A 21,836-nucleotide genomic window follows, 5' to 3' on the forward strand; every position below is an offset into this window, starting at 1 on the left:
TGTGCGTGTGTGTGTGAGTAGTGGAAAGCGCAGAAAACATTTTTAATTCCCAAATCTCAGGATTTGGGAATATAACAAATAACTTAAACCACATCAGCCACCTAACAAAGCTGAAGAGACTGTAAGGAAACCTGAGCAGGCTTCTTCTCAATCATTAAAATAAATGCGCATAATACTCAAAAACTCAATCTACCTTAGTAACAATTTCCATAGGCATTAAAAAAAAAAAAAAGAAAAACAGGAATAGAAACTTCCTATCTACACAATACCCTAGGCTAGGAAGTCGCCTCAGTGTTTAAGATTCAAAATATGAAACAGAATTCATCAAAAAAGCTTGGTAATAGTCCCTATAGGTGTCACTGCCCTGAATATGTACCTTCAAAATGGTGTAAAGAAAATGAAATGGCTGAACAGCTACTGAACACCAGGCTAACGAACAGCATGGCTTAAAGATCCCCACGAAATCAGGTTAACCAACCCTTACTAAATAATTCTTTCAGTGTTTAAGAATGAAGATGAACTGTCCCGATAACCAAAGTAGATTGGAGAAAAGCATGAATCATTGGTTATATACATAAATATGTCAAAAAAAGAAAAAAAGCTGAAATCGCATCCAGAGAAGCACTGTGTTGCTTAGTGCACATCTAGTAGTTAACAATGAGAAATCAGAGATCCTTCAAGTTCTTCCCATTTTTAGAGAATAAACCTGGATTTCTCTATTTCACCTAAAAAAAAACATCTGCAAAGGTTTGATTTGAAACACGTTTGCCTAAAGACCTACCAGACAGTAACAGACATGAGTAGATTTGTTCTGGTAGAGTTCTAACATGAAAAAAATCTGGCACAGTCTTTAAACTATAAAAATGCTGCAATTACAACCACTGCTGTGCTTGCTCACCACGCCGGAGCCAGACACTTTCCCTCACAGCCCAGCTCACGTCCATCTGGAGTTCATCAAGGAAACCGTGAGCCCAACAGCTCACGTTGGCTTTCAAACAAAACCTGTATGCTTTTAGCACCACAGACAGTCACAGATTTCCCACATGGTTAAAAAAAAAAAAAAAAAAAAAAAAAACAACCAAGGAAAAGAGTCCTTCACCTGGGAGGTAAACCTGAGTCAACAGAAAGCCTCATTTGGGCCCACCTGACTAGCATTAAACTGTGTCTGCCATTGTTTCAAGTTTTAAAGGGAGAGAGGGAGCCAATCTGGCATTTACATTTAATTCAGGTGATTTTCTTTTTAATTGAAAAATTAAAACCATACTCCTCACTTCATTTTAGAGATTTCATAAGGCAATCCTGTGAGAAGTGAGACTGAGTGCTTAACTTTTTTTTAACCAGTAACTGGATGAGATTCCCGAGAGACTTTTTAAATGAGAAACTCCCTTTGGACAACAGTGGACATGCTGGAGAGCAGTTATTCCTGATCCAGAAGCAGGCGCTGGCAATCTGAAATATTTCCGTTATTGTAACACACTTCCATTCCTGACTTTTCTGTACTATTAAAACCACATTATATGTGGGGGAGAAAAAAAAAATCACCCAAGTGACTTTTACTGCTAAATACTTAAAGCCATGAAATTTTTAATGTACCTAAATTTAGACTTAACAGTTTGCATTTCAGAAATGATTACTTTCCAGTTAAAGGATGTCACATTTTCCAAATCATCCCTATACTGTTTTTATAGTGACACCATTAAAAACAGATTTAAGATGTATGTACAATGCCATTGTTTTCCTAAACCAGTAAGTTCATAAAACGGCTAAAAGGGAAGGCAGATTCTTCAAGTTTACACTTCCATTAACGAATATCTTTCCCAGGAAACTTTAAAAAAAATTATAGTGAGGTTAATAATGGAAATAGGAAGGTGGTGAGGTTGAGAGGTGTTAACTATTTGCCCAGAACAGAGCTGACCAAGTATTTGAAATCCCTTTTACTACATTTTAGCAAGCAAATTAATACATGTGAAAATAATTCATTTACAATTTTTGGTTCTAGCTATCATTTTCTTCCTTTTGGCATCTGGGAATCTGACTTCCAAGTCAAATTTTAAAATGCAAATCCAACACAGCTTTTTAATCAATCCCAGTGGGACCTGCAGAGCTGCTAATTCAGCAGAAATCTGGAAGGCTAAAAAACAAAAAGCCAAGCTGTAGCTGTTTTAAGACGCTGATCCAAAGTGACTCATAAATCAGCCTGCTATGTTCAAGTTTTAGTCTGGAAAATATAGAAAAACAGCTGTGAAAACCATAAGGAGTATTACCTCCCACCCCACCCCCAATTCTGGTACAGACCAGAGGATTTATAACAGACAAACACTAAAGAAGTCACACCAGCAGAAACTACCTTTCAGACTTTCGCCTGAGCCTGGGAAAAAACCCACACATTGCTAGGTGATAAGGTAAATAATTCTGAAATCTAGTGAGAATTTTAATAGTACTTGAGGCTCTCATTGGCAACTGAGCAACTTTTCCCAATTTTGGCTTAAGTAATAATATATACTCCAATAAGCATTCTTTAGGTTCTTCATAAACACAAACTCTAGATGTGAACTCAAGTCTACCTTTAAAGGCAGTTGTAAGCAATGATTCTTGAAAAAGTCATTGTTTCAAGAGTCACTTTCACTATGTATGAGATTACTTTTTGAAAGGAAAACAGTACAGTGTCATTATCATCATTATCATCCTCTTACAGCTTTCCAAGTATAACTCCTATGGGAACAAATTACAGCTGAATAAAGAAGGAAAAAAACACATGTGCATGTAAAATAAATACAGGTTGATTTAATTTTTTACTTGCAAATTCAACAAGTGGAAAAACTAATGAAACAAATACAGGCACTAAACTTTCTGAACAGTGCTCTTATAAACTAATGCAAAGAAACTTCTATTTTAATTACCAATGAAAAAGGAAGTTAAGAATATACACTTTTCTACTTATTTTTGAACCCTGACACAAAGAGTCAACTTATACCCTCTGTTGCAAATATCAAGAGGGAAGATAAAACTCAATTCCACGTATTTTTCTACACTTTTAAAAGATGAGAGAAGAGACTCCTGAGGCTTTCGGCACAAACAAAAGACACACAATAAAAGAACTTAGACCACATGGACTGGTGACACCTACAAAGATGGTTAAAAGTCACAGAAGCACAGAACGACAGAGCTGTCCAATGAGTGATCACAGTGGGGCTTCTGACAACAGACCCAGTGCTTATTTATACAAGTGGAACTTATTTTCACATACATTTAAGGAATGTGGACTTGCATTGAGACAATTTACTGCTGGCGGAAATGTAATTAAAGACTGTGCTAACCAAATAAACTGTAATTTGTTTTTAGTGTGCCACCAAATTATCTGCAAAACAAAATCCTAATTAGGTCAGCTACTTTTAAGGCAATGTTTAAATAGGTATCGGACCCTTTTTGGTTTAACTCAACTTCTAATCAAGAGTGATGCAGTTATTTTTTAAAGACATTTAAATACACACATAAAAATGTTTCGCAAACTAGCCTATCCAATAGGCCATCTGACATTGAGATGTTACTGATTATAAGTTAGATGCAGTGAATGATACAAGCATATCAAAACACGTCCCAAGAAGCACTATATTCACTTTCTTTTCTGATCCCTGTAGTATTCATAGGAGTTCACCCCCAGTCTTTCAAATGTTCAGTTCCATATGTTGTCAATAGAGCCATTCACGTTTCATGAATAAGGCAGCATGACCTCCACAAGAGGCAATTGAACAGAATTAGCCACAACTAATTGAAAGTCTTCCTGCTTTGGGTTAAAGCTTCTTATCTCCTTCTTCAGTTGTAATAAAAAAACTAAAGACATCTTCATGATAAGAGATAAAGTATCAATCTAATATTCTTTCTTTCTATTAAACTAAGGTGTATTAAGAACCTACAAAGAACATGCTTTGAACAGTTTAAGGCCTCACAATTAAAGAGTGTTAGATTAGCCTAATGATTTAAAACACAATTTCTGAAACTACCTAACCAAAACCTTCTACTACTTTTAGGATGGCCTATTAGAATTGTTTAAGAACTTAATTATCATTGCATTTCTGCAAGGCCCTAATTCAATGATGAAAGATAAGTGGCATTTTATTTCTTTTAAACGGAAAACCTTTAAAAAAAAAAAAAGTTGTGAAACTGCATTTTAGAGTCCTCCTATTTAAAAAGAAAAAAAAAACCGCTAGGTACTGAGAGACAATAAGGAGAGAGATGAAATTTGGAAAGAATCAGCATTTCCAACTAAGCTACATTTTCTTCCTTGTTCTTCAACGCATTTGGCAGTGATTTCAGGCTTTCATATTTCACAGCTAGAATCCAAAACTTGCATAACAGCACCTAGCACTCTCCTTCAAACTCTCCCGGTATGCTTAGGAACTACAGAAATCACTGCCTTGGTTCTGAGAAAGCTAGTCCCTTCCCTTCCATACCTACTGATCAAAGTGTTAAAACTTCTTACAGAAACGAGAATGTGAGTTATAATTTGGCCACAGGGAGGTAGGGAAAGGAACCCAGAAATCGCCTAATGCTAAATGAAGCACAGGCAAAAGAACAACCAAAGGCTGTCTATCACAGCTTGAAGTGGTCGAACTCTGTTGGGGGAGGGGGGCGGAGGTTCCCCAAATTAAAGGGACGCATTCGCTTACAGGCTGGGAAGAGGAAAAGGGATCATAAACTCTAAGACAGAACTGCAAACTCCGGCGGTCTCTAGGTGGCCGCCTCTCCTGCCTCTGGCAGGCAGGACGGGTACCCAGCCTTCGCAAGGCACCCGGGGACTGAGGCCCAAGACGGGTCCTTTTCCATCCCCACCAAGTGCAGCTCACGGCCCGGGCCAGGAGGGGCTGCCCTGATAGAAGGTGGTGCGCACCGTGCCCCGAGCGCCCAGGCCCAACGCCGGCACCGGCTGGGTACCTTCCGCCCGCGGGATTAGTACTTACAGCCGGGCGACCCAGGGCGGGAGCGGTTCGGGAAGATGCGCCAGCCGCTGGCGACTGCAGTCCAGCAGGTCCCCAAGGCAGCGACAGGGAGCCGGACACGGCCGCTCGGTGGCGACCCCAGACGGATGCCCGAGCACGACGGGCCCGAGGCGGCCGCTCTCGGCCTGGCCCGCGCGCCCCAGCACCGCGCCCAGCAGCAGCGCCAGCGCCGCCGCAGGCGCAGCGAGCCTCCGCGCACCCATCGCGGTCCGGCGGCCTTTCGCTGGGCCCGGCCTTCCGCAGCCGGCTGCGCACTTGGATCCCGGTACAAACTTCCAGCCGCGGCGTGGACACCCTCGTTCCCGCCCGTGCACGCACGCGGTCCTCTCGCTCCCGGTAGACTCCTTTCTTTTACTCCCAGCTGTGAAGCCTTTTCATTCCCCGCATCAATGGGGGGGGGGGGGGGACCATAAAGAACGGCCCACTGCGGCAGAGTTGCAGCCCGAGCAGCGTAGACGTGCCAAAGACCCTACGGCCCGCAAAAGTAACTTTTTCGCTTCCTCCCCGCCGCGGTGCGCGAAGTCCCCACTCCGCGGAGCCGCGAGGCGGGGCGGGGAGAGGCTGGCGCGCGCCCATTGGTGCGCCCGGTCCCAGCCCCGTCCCGCGGCCACGTGACAATAACAAGGCTCCAGCCCCGGGCTGGGAGACGCGGAGAAAGCGGAGCTGAGATTGTGGGAAATTCGGAGTTACATTTTCCAGCATCTCTGGACTTAAGTCTCCGCTACATCCTGGGAATTATATATCAAATGGAGTTGAAGGGCTGAAGGGTGTGCCTGTAACACAAGTGAACAAATACGAGGCCAACTCTCGGACAGGCCGATACTTGGGGAACTTCGGAGGAGTAAAGTTAGGTTAGCTTTGTTATCAGGAAAACTTTCAATTCCAGAATAAAGAAATTTATAAATTAGACTTCTGTTCACAGATTAAACAATGGTTGTAAAGAAAAGAGTTTCCTTAACTTTAATACTGGATGGGTGTTTCCACATATCGGCTCAAAAAATAAAAACGATTTTAAAATGTGAAAGTAGGGGTATTGGAAATGATATATTGAATCATAAGTAGCTGTCCTGACAGCCTGGAGTTAGAGGAAAAGTATGGAAAACGATCTTCTCATAAACTGCTATGGCAATCATAGGTCCCATGCAAGAGGGAGGAATTATACAAGTAGTAACAATATTTCAAAACAAAATGAAAACTGAATTTTGAAATAAAAACGTAGGTGTATCGTAGGTATATGTATCATAGTCTCCCTGGGTATGGGTTAGTAATCGAAATTGAGAATGTTACCAGGCTAGAAGTATTTGCATGCCTCCTAATCGGAGGGTGGATTCAGTTTTACAGGACATCCCAGTACAGTCTCTGCCTTGACTTACTCTTATAGGTGATTCAGGCCACAAGATGTTGGAAATGACAGAGGTCTCAGAGATAATCTGCTAATCTCTTCCTCTGGTGGAGAAAAAAGGCTCAGAGACGGTAACCTATTTGTTTCTGGCAAAAACTGGAAACTTTTTAAGCAAGCTCCCAACTTCATGCTCATTGTTTCACGCAGACCGTTTGCCAAAGCCTCACTTGGAGTTTCTTAAGCTGTTCATTATTGAGTGGAGATAGCTCCTGGAGTTGGAACCTTAACCCTGATTCTAATGTCCATTGATTTTGACTGCATTAAGTCACCTGTGTAAGCTCTTTCATTCAAGGGAGAGGGAAAAGACTCACCTTGAAGTTAAAGGACAGTATTTTGAACATAATATTCAATCTTCTTTCCTGCCACCAGTAGCATGAACCCCACCACCTCTTTTATGTGAATTTCTTACATGGCTTTGATGGAGTCCAATTAGAAAATATTTATAATGTTGGCACTCCTGTTTTGAATTATAATTTTGCCTATTCAGAAGTGGTGAAACACACCAGTCATGCTGTGATTTTCCCATCTCAGTGCACTCAATTTTTAAAATGGAAGTAGATGCCAATGTATATAAGCATGGCAGCATGAGTGTGGTGGTTTGCTTATCAGTCATTGCCCACATGACAGAGACATCCAGAAATTTGGTACCATTCTGGCTCATTTTCTTTTCCCATTCTGCTTTCTTCCTACATCATTTAATCTTCTTCCATAAATTCCATTTATACCCTTATGATGATATTTGCCACACCATATTTGCAGGACCATTCTTTCTCCTAAACTCTACACCCATATAGTCAACCACCAACAAGAAATTAAAATTGGATGTTCAAATATAACATTTCTGGAATTAAATTTCACCATCTCTAAAACCTATACCTTTTCCTCCTGAGTTCACTATCTCAAAGAATGACACCTCTTTCCATCTACCTGACATCACCAGAAACCTGAGTCTTCCTAGACATTTCCTTCATTCACAACAGCCCCTCCCTAAATTCAATTAATTAGCAAATTCTGTCGAAGCTGCTAGGTCCTAAGTATATCCTCTCTATCTCCACAGACAGTATGCAAACTCAGACCACCATCAGCTCTTGCTTGGATTACTGCTACAACCTCTTCTCCAGGTCATTTTAGTCCTCAAAGTTGAGCCTGTGACTCAACTGCCTAATACCTTTCACAGGTTCTCATTTTCCTTAAAGTTCAAATTCCTTTATGTATCTTTTTTGTGTTCAGCCTCAACTAATCTCTTTAACTCTTTTATTTTATCATCTCCATCTTATTCTATAAACTACTAGCAATTCCCTTCCCATGCTGCATTGCTTGCCTGTACCCTCTTTTGCTCATCACACTGCCTCCTCTTCTGCCTGGACAATTTTCACTTTGGCATATGAGTTAGCTAGCCCTCCAGTGCTGTCCCAGAGCATCCAGTACTCTCTGGAATGTAATTGCCTTTTTAGCTCTGTAGCATCCTAGGTAGTGCTAACAGGGTCACTTAGCCTTGGATCCCATATTTCCTTAAAGGGTTTTACCAGCTCTGTGCTGTTAAGTTTTTACATTTTCAGTACTTCAGTTTCTCTATTTGTAAATTGGAGATACAATAAAAATTCTCGACTACATTCCATTTATCAGCTCACAGGACTAGCTGTCACCCTCTGTTTCCTCCATAAAACCCACTGACCGATGCCCATGACCAGCTAAATTCTAGAGGCTAACCAGCCCTTCCCAAGTACAACCATTGTATATGTGCTCCTACCAGCTGGGGACTCATTCATAGCAGTTCCAGACTTTTCTATCTCTGTAATTGCACAATCAAATTCAGTGTTGTAAAAACCAAAGACACATGAGTGCAACAAGAAAATAACTTCATTTCTACAAGAGTGATTTTGAAGCTTGGCAAAGACTGTCTAAAAAGAATCAGTAAAACACAATGCCATCAAATTAGATACGGGCAAAACGATTGTGAAAGACTGGAAAGAAATTATAAATATCCAGCAGATTTCTACACAGAGATTGCTTTGCAAGCATCTCTCAATTCTTGTTCTACGTTAAAGTAATTGTAACTAGAAATCAGTTAGCAGAGGATCAATTATGGGTGTGGTATATGCTTACTCAGAACTTCTCATGGGTGTTGAGACAATGAAATCCGATGACATGGAAAGGATGTAGCACAAATTAAATATGGCTATTTTCCATTTCAGTATGTCCTTGGCCATGCAGTCAATAGAAGGGGAAACTAGTTCTACATGGGAACTTTAAAATCAATATAGCATTTTCACAGGCTGCTCAGACTCATCACCACCCCAAAACACCACTGAAGCAGTAACCACATTTTTGATCTAGAAAACCTGCCACCCACAATTCCCTAGCATGAACCACAGGGCAGAAGGAAACTCTCCACTGGCTATTTCATGGTAAGATGAGGTCCTCACAGCTGTGTTCTGCTTCCTTTATACTGAGTAGAAAAGAATGAAGGCAGAAGTGCCAGGAAAGGTAGTTTTTAGTAGAAGGGAAAAAGGAACATAAAATCCTGTTTAATCTCCCAAAATTTATCAGTGAATTTAATAGTGATCAGAAGCAGCTGTAATGTGTTGCTAAATTCTTTGACTTTCTCATAGTGCACATTTTCTACATGCACACACTCACACACAGTGCAATAGAGTTAAATGTTGATTTTTTTTGGTTCTTGTAGCTAATATCTCATGAATAAGAATTTAGTGTGAGCTAGTCACATTCATTTTGAGTGGAGGTCCTTTCACATTTGAATTAAAATTAGATAAAGAGTTGGATTTCTACACTCCTTCAGAGTCCCTGGTCAACCAGGTAGATGAAAATTGACTTGGCAGCGTAAGTCACTTAAATCACGCTGGACATTTTTTCATTTATAACTTTTTCCCAGTGAATGGCATTTCCCATACATTTTCAAAGCAGCCTCCTGCCACCCATTTTGTGGTTTGTGTAACCCAGCCCCAGAGCTCTTTTCAGTTTTCTTGTTGTTTCTTCCCTTTGGCAAGTGTGAGACTTTCTTATCTTGAGTGCTGGCAAGGGCAATGACTCACTGATAAAAAATAATAGAGGTGCTAAGCTGTCAGTTTTAACATCCAAGGACAAGAATGAAAGCTAAACACTCCCTACTTGCTTTATCATTACAATGAATGACACAGTTTGTGTAAGTTTGAGCTGTGAAAAGGAAAAGGAGATAAGGCAAAGGAGGAAGAAAAGCACAAAAAATCCCCAGATAGTGTTGCCAAAAGCAAATGTTGCCTTGTAGGTAACCTAACTATATCTTTCCCTTTCATTAAGACATTTTAGAAGAAGTAGATAACCCCCTTTACTCACACACACACACACACACACACACACACACACACAAGCAAATGCCAAGCTTCACTCAGTAGGAGAGCAGAATCTGAATTTATAAAACCCTTGCTATAAGCATGTCTTAACTCTTTAGAAAATATTTAGAAAAATGAAGATAGCCACCCATCTGTTTCTCTCATGTTGGCCAACTGTGTGGTATGACTTGAATTGAAAGCAAACACCATTATCTGAACATTCTTAGCCACAAATTAAACATATGGTATCTTGTATTTTACTATTTTCTCAAGCCACCTTCTAGTAATGAGTTAGGCTCTGAGGAAAATCCATATTGTGGACAGTTCTACCCTGGCAAATACCTCAGGAAAACCTGGGAGCCTTGGAGGTGGGGGCAGGGGATAAGTGAAGCCTAAGGGTGGCTTGACCTCCAGTAGATTCTCCTCAGTGCTGAATGTCCTTCCTCAACAACTGGTCCTCTCCATGTTCTCCAGTTTCTCTCCTCCTTTGAAGACTTAGGACACTTTCTCCTCATCTTCCAATCCTTCCTTCACCTTTTTGTAGAGCCAGCAGCAATACTAAGATTCCACAGGGAATCTTAATACAGGAAAAAGAGCCTACCCTGTCAGAAATGCAGATATCCAAATGCTTGAAAATGTGTTATAGAGGAAGCAAGGTGGCTGGAAGCCTGACAGTGAGGTCAGAAGTTCTCAACTCTGGCTTATTGACAACTATGTTCCATTTTCCTCATCTGTAAAATGGGATGAAGAAAGATGCCTTGCTTCACATAAGTATTTTATAACTAGAAAGTCTCGTATAAAGTCTAGCTTCCATTATTTAACTCCCAAATTGCTGTTTTCTTTTTATTCACGGAGATAAAGTGAGCCAGCTATGCAAACATCCTGCTACTGCGAATATTTACCAATGGAATGTTTGAATTAAGCAAGCTCTAAACTATTACTCCTGAATAAAATGAAGACAAGAGTATTTGTCTAAAAATGGAAAGCACAACTGAAACCATTTTGTAACCTTAATATAAGGCCTTGAATCTATGTGTTTTGACAGTATAATATACATATCCTGAGGTTTTTGGTAGGAATTTTATTACGCCATCTCAAAAAGTTATTGCATACTCAATTTGTTATGGTTTATGCCATGAGGTCAAAAAGAATCATTAGACATATTTACTAAAAACACTCAGGTATCTCCCCTGGAAACTTTTCTAAAGAATGTTTTCTCCTACCTCTTAGATGAACAGGTGGTCTATATACTGTTCTGAGAATTAATTTGCATCTCCAAACCATGAGACTGCTCATAAATGAGCTATTTATTGCTTTTATTTCTAGTTTCATCCCCTTACACATTTTACATTTAGCCAAGCCTGACTATCAAATTATTAAGGTGACTTTGTCATGAACATTCTCAGAATCAAATCTCCTGCATTCAAAAAACTACACTTCTATTCCTAAATAGAAGGATCATTATTGTTCCCAATATATTCTCAATATCACTCTGTATAAGCATTTTCAAATATAGAATGCAAGAATTTTGGTTGTATGGGGTTAGTTTCAACATGACCTTGTTGCTTTTATTAAAGACAGTGCGAATGCTTTCCTGCTAAAACCTTAAAATTTTAGCCCAAAGCTGTACACATTTCTATTATGTTTATCCGTTCACACAAATAGATTTCTACTGAAATATGGACAAGCTGCTTAAAAGGGCACCTTGACCATCTGCTTGCCTCTACTCCCACGGCAGTTATTACAGACTTGAGCAACTTTTTTCAGTCAGAACGTTCAAATCTACAGCTCACAGAAATAAATTCCTCCTGTGCTCTTGCTGCCATGGAAGCTTTGTCTTCTCCTGGACAAGATGCATCATAATCACCTTCTTGGAAACCACTAATGCCTTAGCTTTCTCTTTGCAAATTAAATAATTGCAATTCTTTTTAACAGTTTCTCACAAACACTTCTTTCCTCTATCTAGCATCCTCATGAGGACGAGGAATGTCTCTTTTCTGTCTGTGTGCCCTGGGTAGATGTGTGTGAAGGAGAGGTTAGAGACTCCTGCAGCTCCCCAAATGATGATTTTTAACATTTATTGAGCTTTTGTATATTTGTGTTATCATCTAGTATTATATATGTACTAACTTATTCATATCTTATAGCTACCCTGTAAGGTACCATTCCCATCTGGTCAGATATGGAAACTGAGGCATGGACTTACTAAAGGAGCTGCCTGTGGTTCCACTAGTAATGCATGGTGGAGTTGGGATTTGAAACCAGTCAGGCTCCAGTGCATGCTTTTAACCACTACGCTACACTGCTTTCCACTCCAGTCAGAAGAAGCAAAGGTTTTCAAAGCCTTCCTTATTAACTATGAGAAAAGATCTCCAGCCAGTACAATGCAATCAGTCAGGTAAGTGTGGACTTTGCCTGGTAAAATTTAAGGCAACCAATTGCAGTCACTCCCTCTCCTTTCCTTCCCTCCTTTTTCCTGCCATTTCATTGACCCAAGGTTAGGAAAAAATATTTGTCTTATGCAGATGTATGAATCAGTAAGTTTAGGCTCTCATTTGTAAAGGTTTGTGTTCCTGCCTAGCTATCAGAGTAGTGGTTGAAATCTAAATATTAGAAATTAAAGGTTCAGGGTCAGGATTACTATTTCACTAAAGTTCTCTTTTGTAATTATAATTCACATATATGTTTCATAAAAACATCCCACCTAAGTTGTTTTTGGTATTTTGGGGTCAGTATGTCTATAAAGCCAAGTACAGCTCTAGGGACTACCTAGGAATTTGGGAATCAGAAGATGAAAAGGATGCAGAAATGGAAACAGGCTTTGCTTTCTTTACAATGTTGTCTAGTGCTGCACCTCATTAGGGGAGTCATGAATGAGATACATCTGATGCAAAAAGCACAGAGAAATGAAATGTTCAGCAAGAGATTGTATTTCCACTATTGAGATGCTTTACATTTGGTAATAGAAATTTCTTTTGCTTGGGCTTATGGCTAATGCTAAATTTTATGCTTTTTTAACCCCTATACAATATAAGGGGAAGTTTTTTTAATGGGTCCCAAATTGGTTAAGCTAAAATTCTAGATTTCCAAACAAGTTTTTTTTTTTAAAGCTACAGTTCAAGGCCATTGCCCCAAGAACATTTCAGAGGCCTCAGCTTCTTAAAAGACTCTACCAAGTCCTCTTGGTGATGCTTGAGTTGCCCCACCTTCAAAATCCAACTCAAGTTATAAGACAGTTTAGCATTCACTATATTCATCTTAAGGAATTCAGCACCATGAAATATAATTTCTACTGTGAATAATATAATAGGTGTCATGAAAATGAGCTTACTGGACTTCTGATAAAATTCTATATTTTCTAATATTATAGGAGAAAGCACTAGAGATACATGCTTCCCTATGCTAAAAGCTGGAATTTCATTTTTGAATTTTTATTATCATAAATATTAAGGACTCTCATCTATAATTTTATGAGTCTTTGCACAAAAATAATTCATCAAAAGTGCACTGATTTTTTTTCAGGTATTTTAAAAATATGTTATTAAAATAAAGCTTATTTGGGCAGTTTGTCCTAGAACATTAAGTTATTTAATGTAATGATTATATGTTTAATCACCCAGATACATTTTAAAAACAAGATTTCAGACAAATTGTTTATTTACTCTAATGAATGTATACCATAGGAAATTCATGGAAACAGGCATAATTACTTTAAATGCCAATGGGTCTATCCCAAAAGGATTCCAATAGCATTAGAAAATAATGAGCTTTTTCCTGAAGTTTGTGATTACTCATTGAAATCGATATGCTTGTGTAGAAAGATAATCAAATGTACTGTATTTCTTTTCCTCATAAATTTGGATCATTTCCTATTGTGTTAATGAGAGAACATGCTAAATGTCTCAAGGTGAGGGTAGAATTCTCCATATTGTTAGTAATTATTCTTGACTTTTTGTGATCCAAGACACAAATAGTGGAAACAAAATTACCCATAATTTGAATATACTGATTGCAACCACAAAAGCGTTTTCTAAAGTTTTTGCCCGAGGCAAAAAAAGAAAAAAGAAAAATTTAAATCAGCTTTTATATAATAAAATCACTCGAATGTAGCATGCTTGCCTCCATTAAACATAACTTATCCTCAGGCAATCCATGTTTGGCAACTAGAGTTATATCTTTAAGATGTGTTCTGTATGTGACTAAATCTGAGATTAAGAGCAATCAGCTTCTTAAAACTATGATATTTAAAAGAATGAAAGGAGGTTCAGGTCAGAAGAATCTAAAATATCTTTTATCTTCCATCATCCTTAGTTTCAAAATTTTTGTATTAAATATGATTCCCTTCACTAGAGTTTAGAAGGCACAGGGTAAAACTGAACAACATATGGATAATATTGTTTCTCCAAGCGATCAGTGTAACTCCAGCATCAGACACAGGAGAAGTTTATTAAACATAAAGACTGTTTGGCCCCTCTCCCAATAAGGAGAATCAGAAATTCTACAGAATTATAGGGATCTGCATTTTAACATACCTTCAAAAGTTTGAGAATGTGTTAGTTGTTAACTCTGGAATTGGGAGAATCAAATTCTCCTATAATGATGTAAAATTTCTTAAGGTGTATTTCCATAGGCTGATGAAATCCTTATCATTGGTATATGAAACTCTTCTCTCTCCCCACCCTGATCTGTCAAAGAATAAAGATGAATGTTAGGGAGTACAGAAAAAACATTGTGATTCAATCTTGAGTTCCATGGTAGCCTGGGACTAGTACGACAATTTGGGGGAAAAAAAGAGATACTTTCCCATATATTTACATGGACAAGAATATCAACTGTGAAACGTAGCAATAGTTTCTTATATGTTACTTATATGATACATGATTATAAAGTTATGCTGCTGTATAATAAAAACGTATTTGTACATTCACCAGTTTATATAACCTGATAAACGGCACAAGCACTGAAAAGTAAACCTAACCCAACAGGCCACATTATACTGTTGTCTATGGCAAAGGCATAAAATATGGCAATTACATAAAATTTACGGAAAATTCAGAGATCAGGAAGTTCCTGTGTATACTTCTATCACACTATTAATGAATTGTGTGTGTGTGTGCACGCACACACACCTTCATGTGTGTTGGCTGCTTCTGCTTGGTGTGAGCTCCTTGAATTGTTGAGGTCAGCAACTGTCTGAGTTATCTGTGAATACCATCTCAGCTCATGGCACCAGTCACCCAAATACTTGATTGACCCAAACTCCTAGGAGTCATCCTTTACTTCTCTCTCTCCCTCAGTTTTGCAACCTACCTCCCACATCAATAAGTCCTGCCAGCTCTCCTTTCAAAATGTATGCCAACTCTGATCATGTCTCAACACCTCCACTGCTGCCACCCTATTGCAGCCATTATCATCTTTCACCTGAATTCATGGCAAAGCCTCTTAACCCCATCTCTCTGATGCCACTCTTCAATCCCTATAATCACTTCCCACAAAGCAACCCAAACCGTTTTTTGAAATATAAACCAGATTCCTCTGCTCTCAATGCACAAAATCTTCCTGGGGTTTCTCACCCACTTGGGATAAAAAATCCAAAGTTTTTGCCATTGTCTACAAGATCCCACAGGTTTTGCCTTACTTTCCTAGCCTCATTTCCCACTGTTCTGCTCTGATCCTGTTTGACTCTCTCTCTGGCAACACCTTGCTTGCTCACCTTCCTTCTACTTCTGGGACATACCAAGCTTATATTTACCTGAAGACAGTAATTTGTTGTTCCCTCTGCCTGGAAGGCACTTAAACTGATCATCTCATGGCTCATTCTGCTCTCGTTAAGGTCTCTACTCAAATTTCACCTCCCAGAGAAACTGTTTCCTCACCAATCCTCAAAATAGCTTCCCTCCCCTGTCTACCCCCAGGCAATCTCTAATCCTTACTTTACATTCTTTCCCTCCCTCCCTTCTTTCCTTCCATCCTTCCATCACTACTTGAAATTGCATTGTGTGTGTGTGTGTGTGTATAATTGCTTATGTCATCCACCAGAATGTAAGCCTGTCAGAGTGGGAACTTGGTCCTGTTTACCACTGAATCTCATCACCTAGAACAATACCTGGTATGGCACAGTAATCAATGAAACTTCACTGACTGTTTGAATCCCCAGTGCCTGACACATAATCAGAACTTTATATGTCTTTGTTGAATGTTTAAATGAATAAATATTAAAAGATCTGTTTTTCTAGATGCAAAAATACTCCTTAAGCAGCATTAGTGGCCCATGTAGGCTGGTATCTTGCCTCATCTCTACCTCCTTTACCATATTCTCACCATTGGAACAGATTCATTTTCTTCTGCTTGGATGAAGGAAGTCAAAGAAAAGGCAAAAAGCAATTTGGGGCTTAATTCTATAAAATAACCAAGAAGTTAATTTTGCACAATAGAAGTATATAAGGGGCACTCAAGTTATAAAGTAGATCAATATTGGAGATACTACAACAGATAATAATGGACCTTTTCCACTTTTTCTTTTATCTTACTCCTCACCTCTGAGAACCTAAGTAATATTCTTTCCAATAACAATTTCAGACTTGTCAGCAGATTCCCAGGGGACACTGATTTATGTTTTAGATACAAACTACTTTGCTGTCACGTTTTTAAACAAAAAGCCTTTATAGAACAAAAACTTTTGAGCACGAGTAATTGAAAAGCAAAGGCATCTTCTGGGATTCCACTGGTCCTGTGAAAGAGTGTCTTTCTGTTAATACCTTAAGCGAAACCTTAAAAGTATCATCTGCTGTTACAGGAGAAATGTGGCCTCTGATATTATCCAAAATGTTTTGAAAAATGACATTAATGATGAATGCAAGTAATATCAAAAACCTGCCTTCTGTTACAGTTTTCACCCCCTTAGAATCAGTATGAGGATGATCCCACCTTTATAGACAACTGCTTCCCACATGTAAAGTATATTTCAATTATTCCAATGATGTCATTGACATGGACTTAAAAGTGCTGTGATTTTTAGTGATTGCTTTTCACCACAGCTGTGAGCAATGTGTTCTATAAAGACTGGTATAATTTTTCCCAGGGGCCATGTTAAAATCTCACTCTGCAACTCTTTAGCAGCATATTAGTGCTTAAAAACGGATGCAAAAAACATTTACCCAAAAGGTCGGTATTTTATGTATTTCTTAATCAGTGTGATTTTTTTCTCATATTACTATATACATTATATATTAGGCTAAATCAAGCATATGCTTTATTAAATAAGCAAGTCGGTGAATTTAAATAAGAGGGTGATCAAATCCACTAAGGCTGATTTTCTAGTTTGAAATAGAAGTTTAAGGAAAAGGTGCTTTTGAACTTTGAATATTTGAAGAAAAATAATCTGGGTCAAAGGTGGAACTAGATTTTTCTTTAAAAGCTTTAAGACTGCCTGCTCTTATTTTGCTTGGATTAAAGCAAATCGTTAGCGTTACTGTAACCTGGGTCAGAGCTGGCCTGGGGAGATGGCTGTGCGCCCAGCAGACCCGCTCTGCCGGGTTCTGCCACGGTGGCCTCTACGCAGGTGTCCTCCACAGAACGCAATTCTCTCCGTGTGGGGTCTCCATGATCCACTATTGAATTTTCAATGAAGAGAAAAGGTTTTCCCAAAATGGGAAAAGGAAAACACCACCAAGCAACTAAAAACAAACAGCTGTATGTTAGAGAAAGTGAAATCATATCTTAACTCACCTGTCTCCAATCTGATGTGTGGTGACCAAGATATCTGTGTGTACTGATCATATTTTTCAGGACTCTATTCAGGTCAGTACAAAAGGAAAGATTCCCAGGCTGGGATAGCAACAGAGAAGGATGGTTAGCCAGGAAGCCTGCAGGCTCAAGAGCCAATCGGAATAATGCCTTTGCTGCCTGTGTTCCTACTACCCAAGAGCTCTGTGAAGGCAGAAATTATTTCTAATTTATTTAGCACTTTATCTACAGAACCTAGCAAAGTGCCCAATGCCTAGACAGTCTATGTGCTCGTTTCCTTTCTTCTTTTCCTTCCTTCCTTCCTTCCTTCCTTCCTTCCTTCCTTCCTTCCTTCCTTCCTTCCTTCCTTCCTTCCTTCCTTCCTTCCTTCCTTCCTTCCTTCCTTCCTTCCTTCCTTCCCTCCCTCCCTCCTTTCCTCCCTCCCTCCTTTTCTCCCTCCCTCTTTTCCTTCCTATGGATAAAAGGAGAAGGATTTAAGTCCCCTCTTAATCAGAAACAGAGTGAGCATCACCCTCCCCAAATCCTCAAGACTGAGGAATGAGCAAACATAAGGGGGAAGGAGTGCACCTATGGACTTAGGTAGACTTATGATTATCCTAGCGGTGGAAGAGCTCGTATCACTGATATAAAGGCAGTGGGCACATGAGGTCCTGGGGGGAGGGAGAAGGAAGAATAAGTGTAACATGGAGTACTTTGGGGACATTGGGATTGTCCTACATGGCATTGCAATGATGGATATAGGCCATTATATGTTTTGTCAAAACCTATAAAAATGTGCTGTGCAAAGTGTAAACTCTAATGTAATCTATAGTCCATGGTTAGTAGCAATGCTTCAGTACATGTTCATCAATTGTATCAAATGTACCACACCAATGAAAGAAGTTGTTATTGGAAGAAAGTGTGGGAGGGGTATCGGGTGGGGTATATGGGAATCCCCTATATTTTTGATGTAACATTTATGTAATCTAAAGCTTCTTTAAAAATAAAAATTAAAAAATGTTTATAAATAAATGTGAATGATTATCAATGCTAGTTTACCTAATTTTGCCATAAAAGTAAAAAAAAAGAAACTTTATCAGTAAAAATACTATTTTTTTTAAATAAAAGAAATTTCAAGTGGGAAAAATGAAAATGTTGCTGATGTAGATCCAAAAAAGCGATGCATGGCCATTATTGGAGAAATAAAGAGAAACTAGCGCCAGACGGACACCATGACTTTCTAACAGGTCCTCACAGTGTGGCATCAAGGCTGGCTCATGGCTTACAGAGGCTGTTCATGACAGCCTGCTCAGTGTCACCTGCCCACTGCCCAGCGCTCACAGTCTTCTGCCTTCCTACTAAAGTGTCCATAAACCTTAAAGCCCCATGGATTGACCTGTAAGCCTAGAAGACATAGTATGGCTTCCAAGGACACTTCATTTGCAATCAGGAGGCAGTTCAGGCATCAAGCTCTTTTGGCTTTTTTTGGTGGGGGTGCTTAATTAAGAAAAGAGATCGCTGACAGCTACGCATGGAAAGTTCTTGAAATGGGACAACCTTAATAGCCCCAGACCTGCTAACCTTCAGAAGAAATGCTGCTTATTCTTAATTTTGAAACTAAGACTATGTTTAGGCAACACCAAAACAACTGGTTAATTCAGTGAAATGATCGTCCCGATTTAATCTGATGTCTTGCAGAGGATTACACCTTTGATGAACTAATTCACTTTCCAACCAGTTGTCAAGATGTTGCAAAGGTGAACTGATTTCTATTTCACACAACTGAGATTTATGAGATCCCTAAAGAACTAAGGTTAAATGACTTTAAACTGTACTTGAATTATGGCATAAAACAATGTCTTACATTAATAATGGTGGAAATGTGAAGATTTGCTTTCAAACTCAATATGACTTTTTTGGCTTTTATTTAGTAATATATTTATCAAGGGTAAGCATGTACTGAGTCCCCAAATGCACTTTCAACCATGCTTTTATCTTTTCATTCTCTGAAAACTAGAGAAGCCCATTTTTTGACTTTCTAATATTAATTTCTTCCTATGATCTATCCTACACTATTAAGGAAATATCCTTAAATTTTATATCATAATAAGCAAGTCTTCCCCTCAAAAACCTTAATACTATATATGTGTACAAATCTCTTTAAAACCAATCTAAAGAATATATGTAAAATATAAATATGGACAGGTATGCACCGAGGTGGTAACTATGGAAAGTTTGATGTGCTTTAAAATTGTATACATTTGGGAATAGGTGTAGCTCAGTGGCTTGAGCACCTACTTCTCAAGTATGAGGTCCGGGGTTCAATCCCTGTGACCTCCTAAAAGAAAACAAAAAATAACAAACAAGCAAATTGACCCTTCTATTAATAAATTTTAAAAAAGGGCTAAAAGAAAAAAAATGTCAGTATAAATAAATTTATAAAAATGATTAGTGCTTATGTATGGCTTGGGAAGGAATGCTAATGGATGTAGAGTCTTTCTTTTTGGAGTAATGAAATTATTCTACAAGTTTTGAGATGATGAATATATAACATTGTGATTATACCAAAAGCCATTGATTATATACTTTGGATGGATCATGTGGTCTGTGAATATATCTCAATAAAACTACTTAGTAAACATAAAAAATTGTGTACATTGGCCTATATACATATATATTTTTATTTTTAAGAAATTTCAATAATTCCCCACTGGGAATTAGTAGGAAGCACATAAGTAAAGTGTAAAAATAATTGAAAATATATGAATAATCACAATCAGTATAAATAGATGAAACTCTTCAGTTAAAAAAAGTCAGAATGGATTTAAAAACAAATACAGGGAGCAGATGTAGTTCAAGAGGCTGATCGCCTGCATACCATGTATGAGGTCCTGGACTCATTCCCTAGTACCTCCTTAAAAAAAAAAAAATTCCAGCTATATGCTGTTCACAGGAGATACACTAAACGCTATGAATAAAGATTTAAAGTCAAAGGATAGAAAAAGTTTGCTTACCTTTCAAAACAAAACAAAGATGGTATAGTTACTTTATTATCATAAAAAAACTTTAAGGCAGAAGCCATTCTTAGAGATAAAGAATTCAAGTCACTTCTAAAATACAATAATTTTATTCTTATATGCGCCTAATAATATAGCCTAAAATTATACAGAGATCTTATAGTGCATCTCTCAGTAACTGACAGATCAAGCAAACAAAAATGTCTGCAAGGCTATACAAAATTTGAACAATACAATCAACACATTTGATCTATTTAAGAAAGAATATTATACCCAAAATTGTAAAATAAATGTTTTTTTTCAAGCATATAAAGAATATTATGAAAATTGACTACATTCTAGGCCATAAAGATACCCCTACAAATTTTAAAAGATTGATATCATACTGGTCACATATACTACCACAATCCAATGAAGTTAGAAATCAATAAACAAATTTAGGAGAAGAAAATATATATTGGCAACTTCACACAGTTTCAAAGAACTCTTAGATCAAAATAAAAAACCATAATTGGAATTACAAATGTTAAGGTATGGAGAAACATGATGAACTTGCCATGCTTCCCAACTTTAAGAGCTTGAATTCAAATCATGTGTGGTCATTGGCAATGTTCTTAATGCCTTAAGACTGAGTTTACTATCTATAAAATGAATGAAATAACAACTATGTCAGTGGCTTTTGTGGGACCTAAAATAATATTTTTGATCTGCTTACAATATGAATGATATTTTGTAAAAACTTGGTGACAGTAAACAAAAACAAAGATATAAGACATGCCTAGGAACAACTGTGTCTTTTAAAAAAATAATTGTCAAGTTTTTTCCTGAATATTATCTTGGTCAGTTTATGTTTTTACAAGTGACACTATAAGCCACTTGGCTTTTCTGCTTTGTATTACTGGTATTGCTCTCTTCTTCTGTCACTGTTAAAGAAATATTGGGTAATACAGTCGTTTTTATTTTAGCTCATACTTTGTACATTTATTTTTCTCTCAAGTTCTTTTGAAAAGGGCACATTCACTTAGTAAGGCTAGTTACTATTTCACATAACATACTTCATACTTCTGTGATTTGGGGTGTATCCTTAGAGAAAATAAAAATTGAACATATACATCTTCTAGGCATCTGCAAGGGATAAATGGGTCAAAAAAAAAGGGGGGGGGGGAGCATTCATGCATGTAAATTCTGAGTCCCAAGCTTCTTTTTCCTATGGAAAGCCCAGTTATAATTCAGAAATAGAACAGGTAAGAGAAAGGAAAGTGAGAGCCCTTACAAATGAAGGAAGAATATCCATACGTGGAGTGAATAATTTAAACCAACTGCCTATATAGCTCAAATTAAGATGACAATGGTTGAATTTCCTGCT

The 21,836-nt window shown here is 38.2% G+C and overlaps 1 protein-coding gene across 1 annotated transcript in view; it reads right to left on the reverse strand.

Moving 5' to 3' along the window:
- Nucleotides 1–5,595, reverse strand: part of LRIG3 (leucine rich repeats and immunoglobulin like domains 3) — a 46,361-nt gene extending 40,766 nt beyond the window's left edge. The window contains exon 1 of the mRNA XM_058308346.2: nt 4,959–5,595. Coding sequence (XP_058164329.1) covers nt 4,959–5,200 — 242 coding nt within the window. The 5' untranslated portion in view covers nt 5,201–5,595. The remainder of the gene's footprint in view (nt 1–4,958) is intronic.
- Nucleotides 5,596–21,836: the final 16,241 nt, after the last annotated feature.

The sequence above is a fragment of the Dasypus novemcinctus genome, chromosome 12 (genome assembly GCF_030445035.2).
Source record: "Dasypus novemcinctus isolate mDasNov1 chromosome 12, mDasNov1.1.hap2, whole genome shotgun sequence".
Taxonomy (NCBI): domain Eukaryota; kingdom Metazoa; phylum Chordata; class Mammalia; order Cingulata; family Dasypodidae; genus Dasypus; species Dasypus novemcinctus.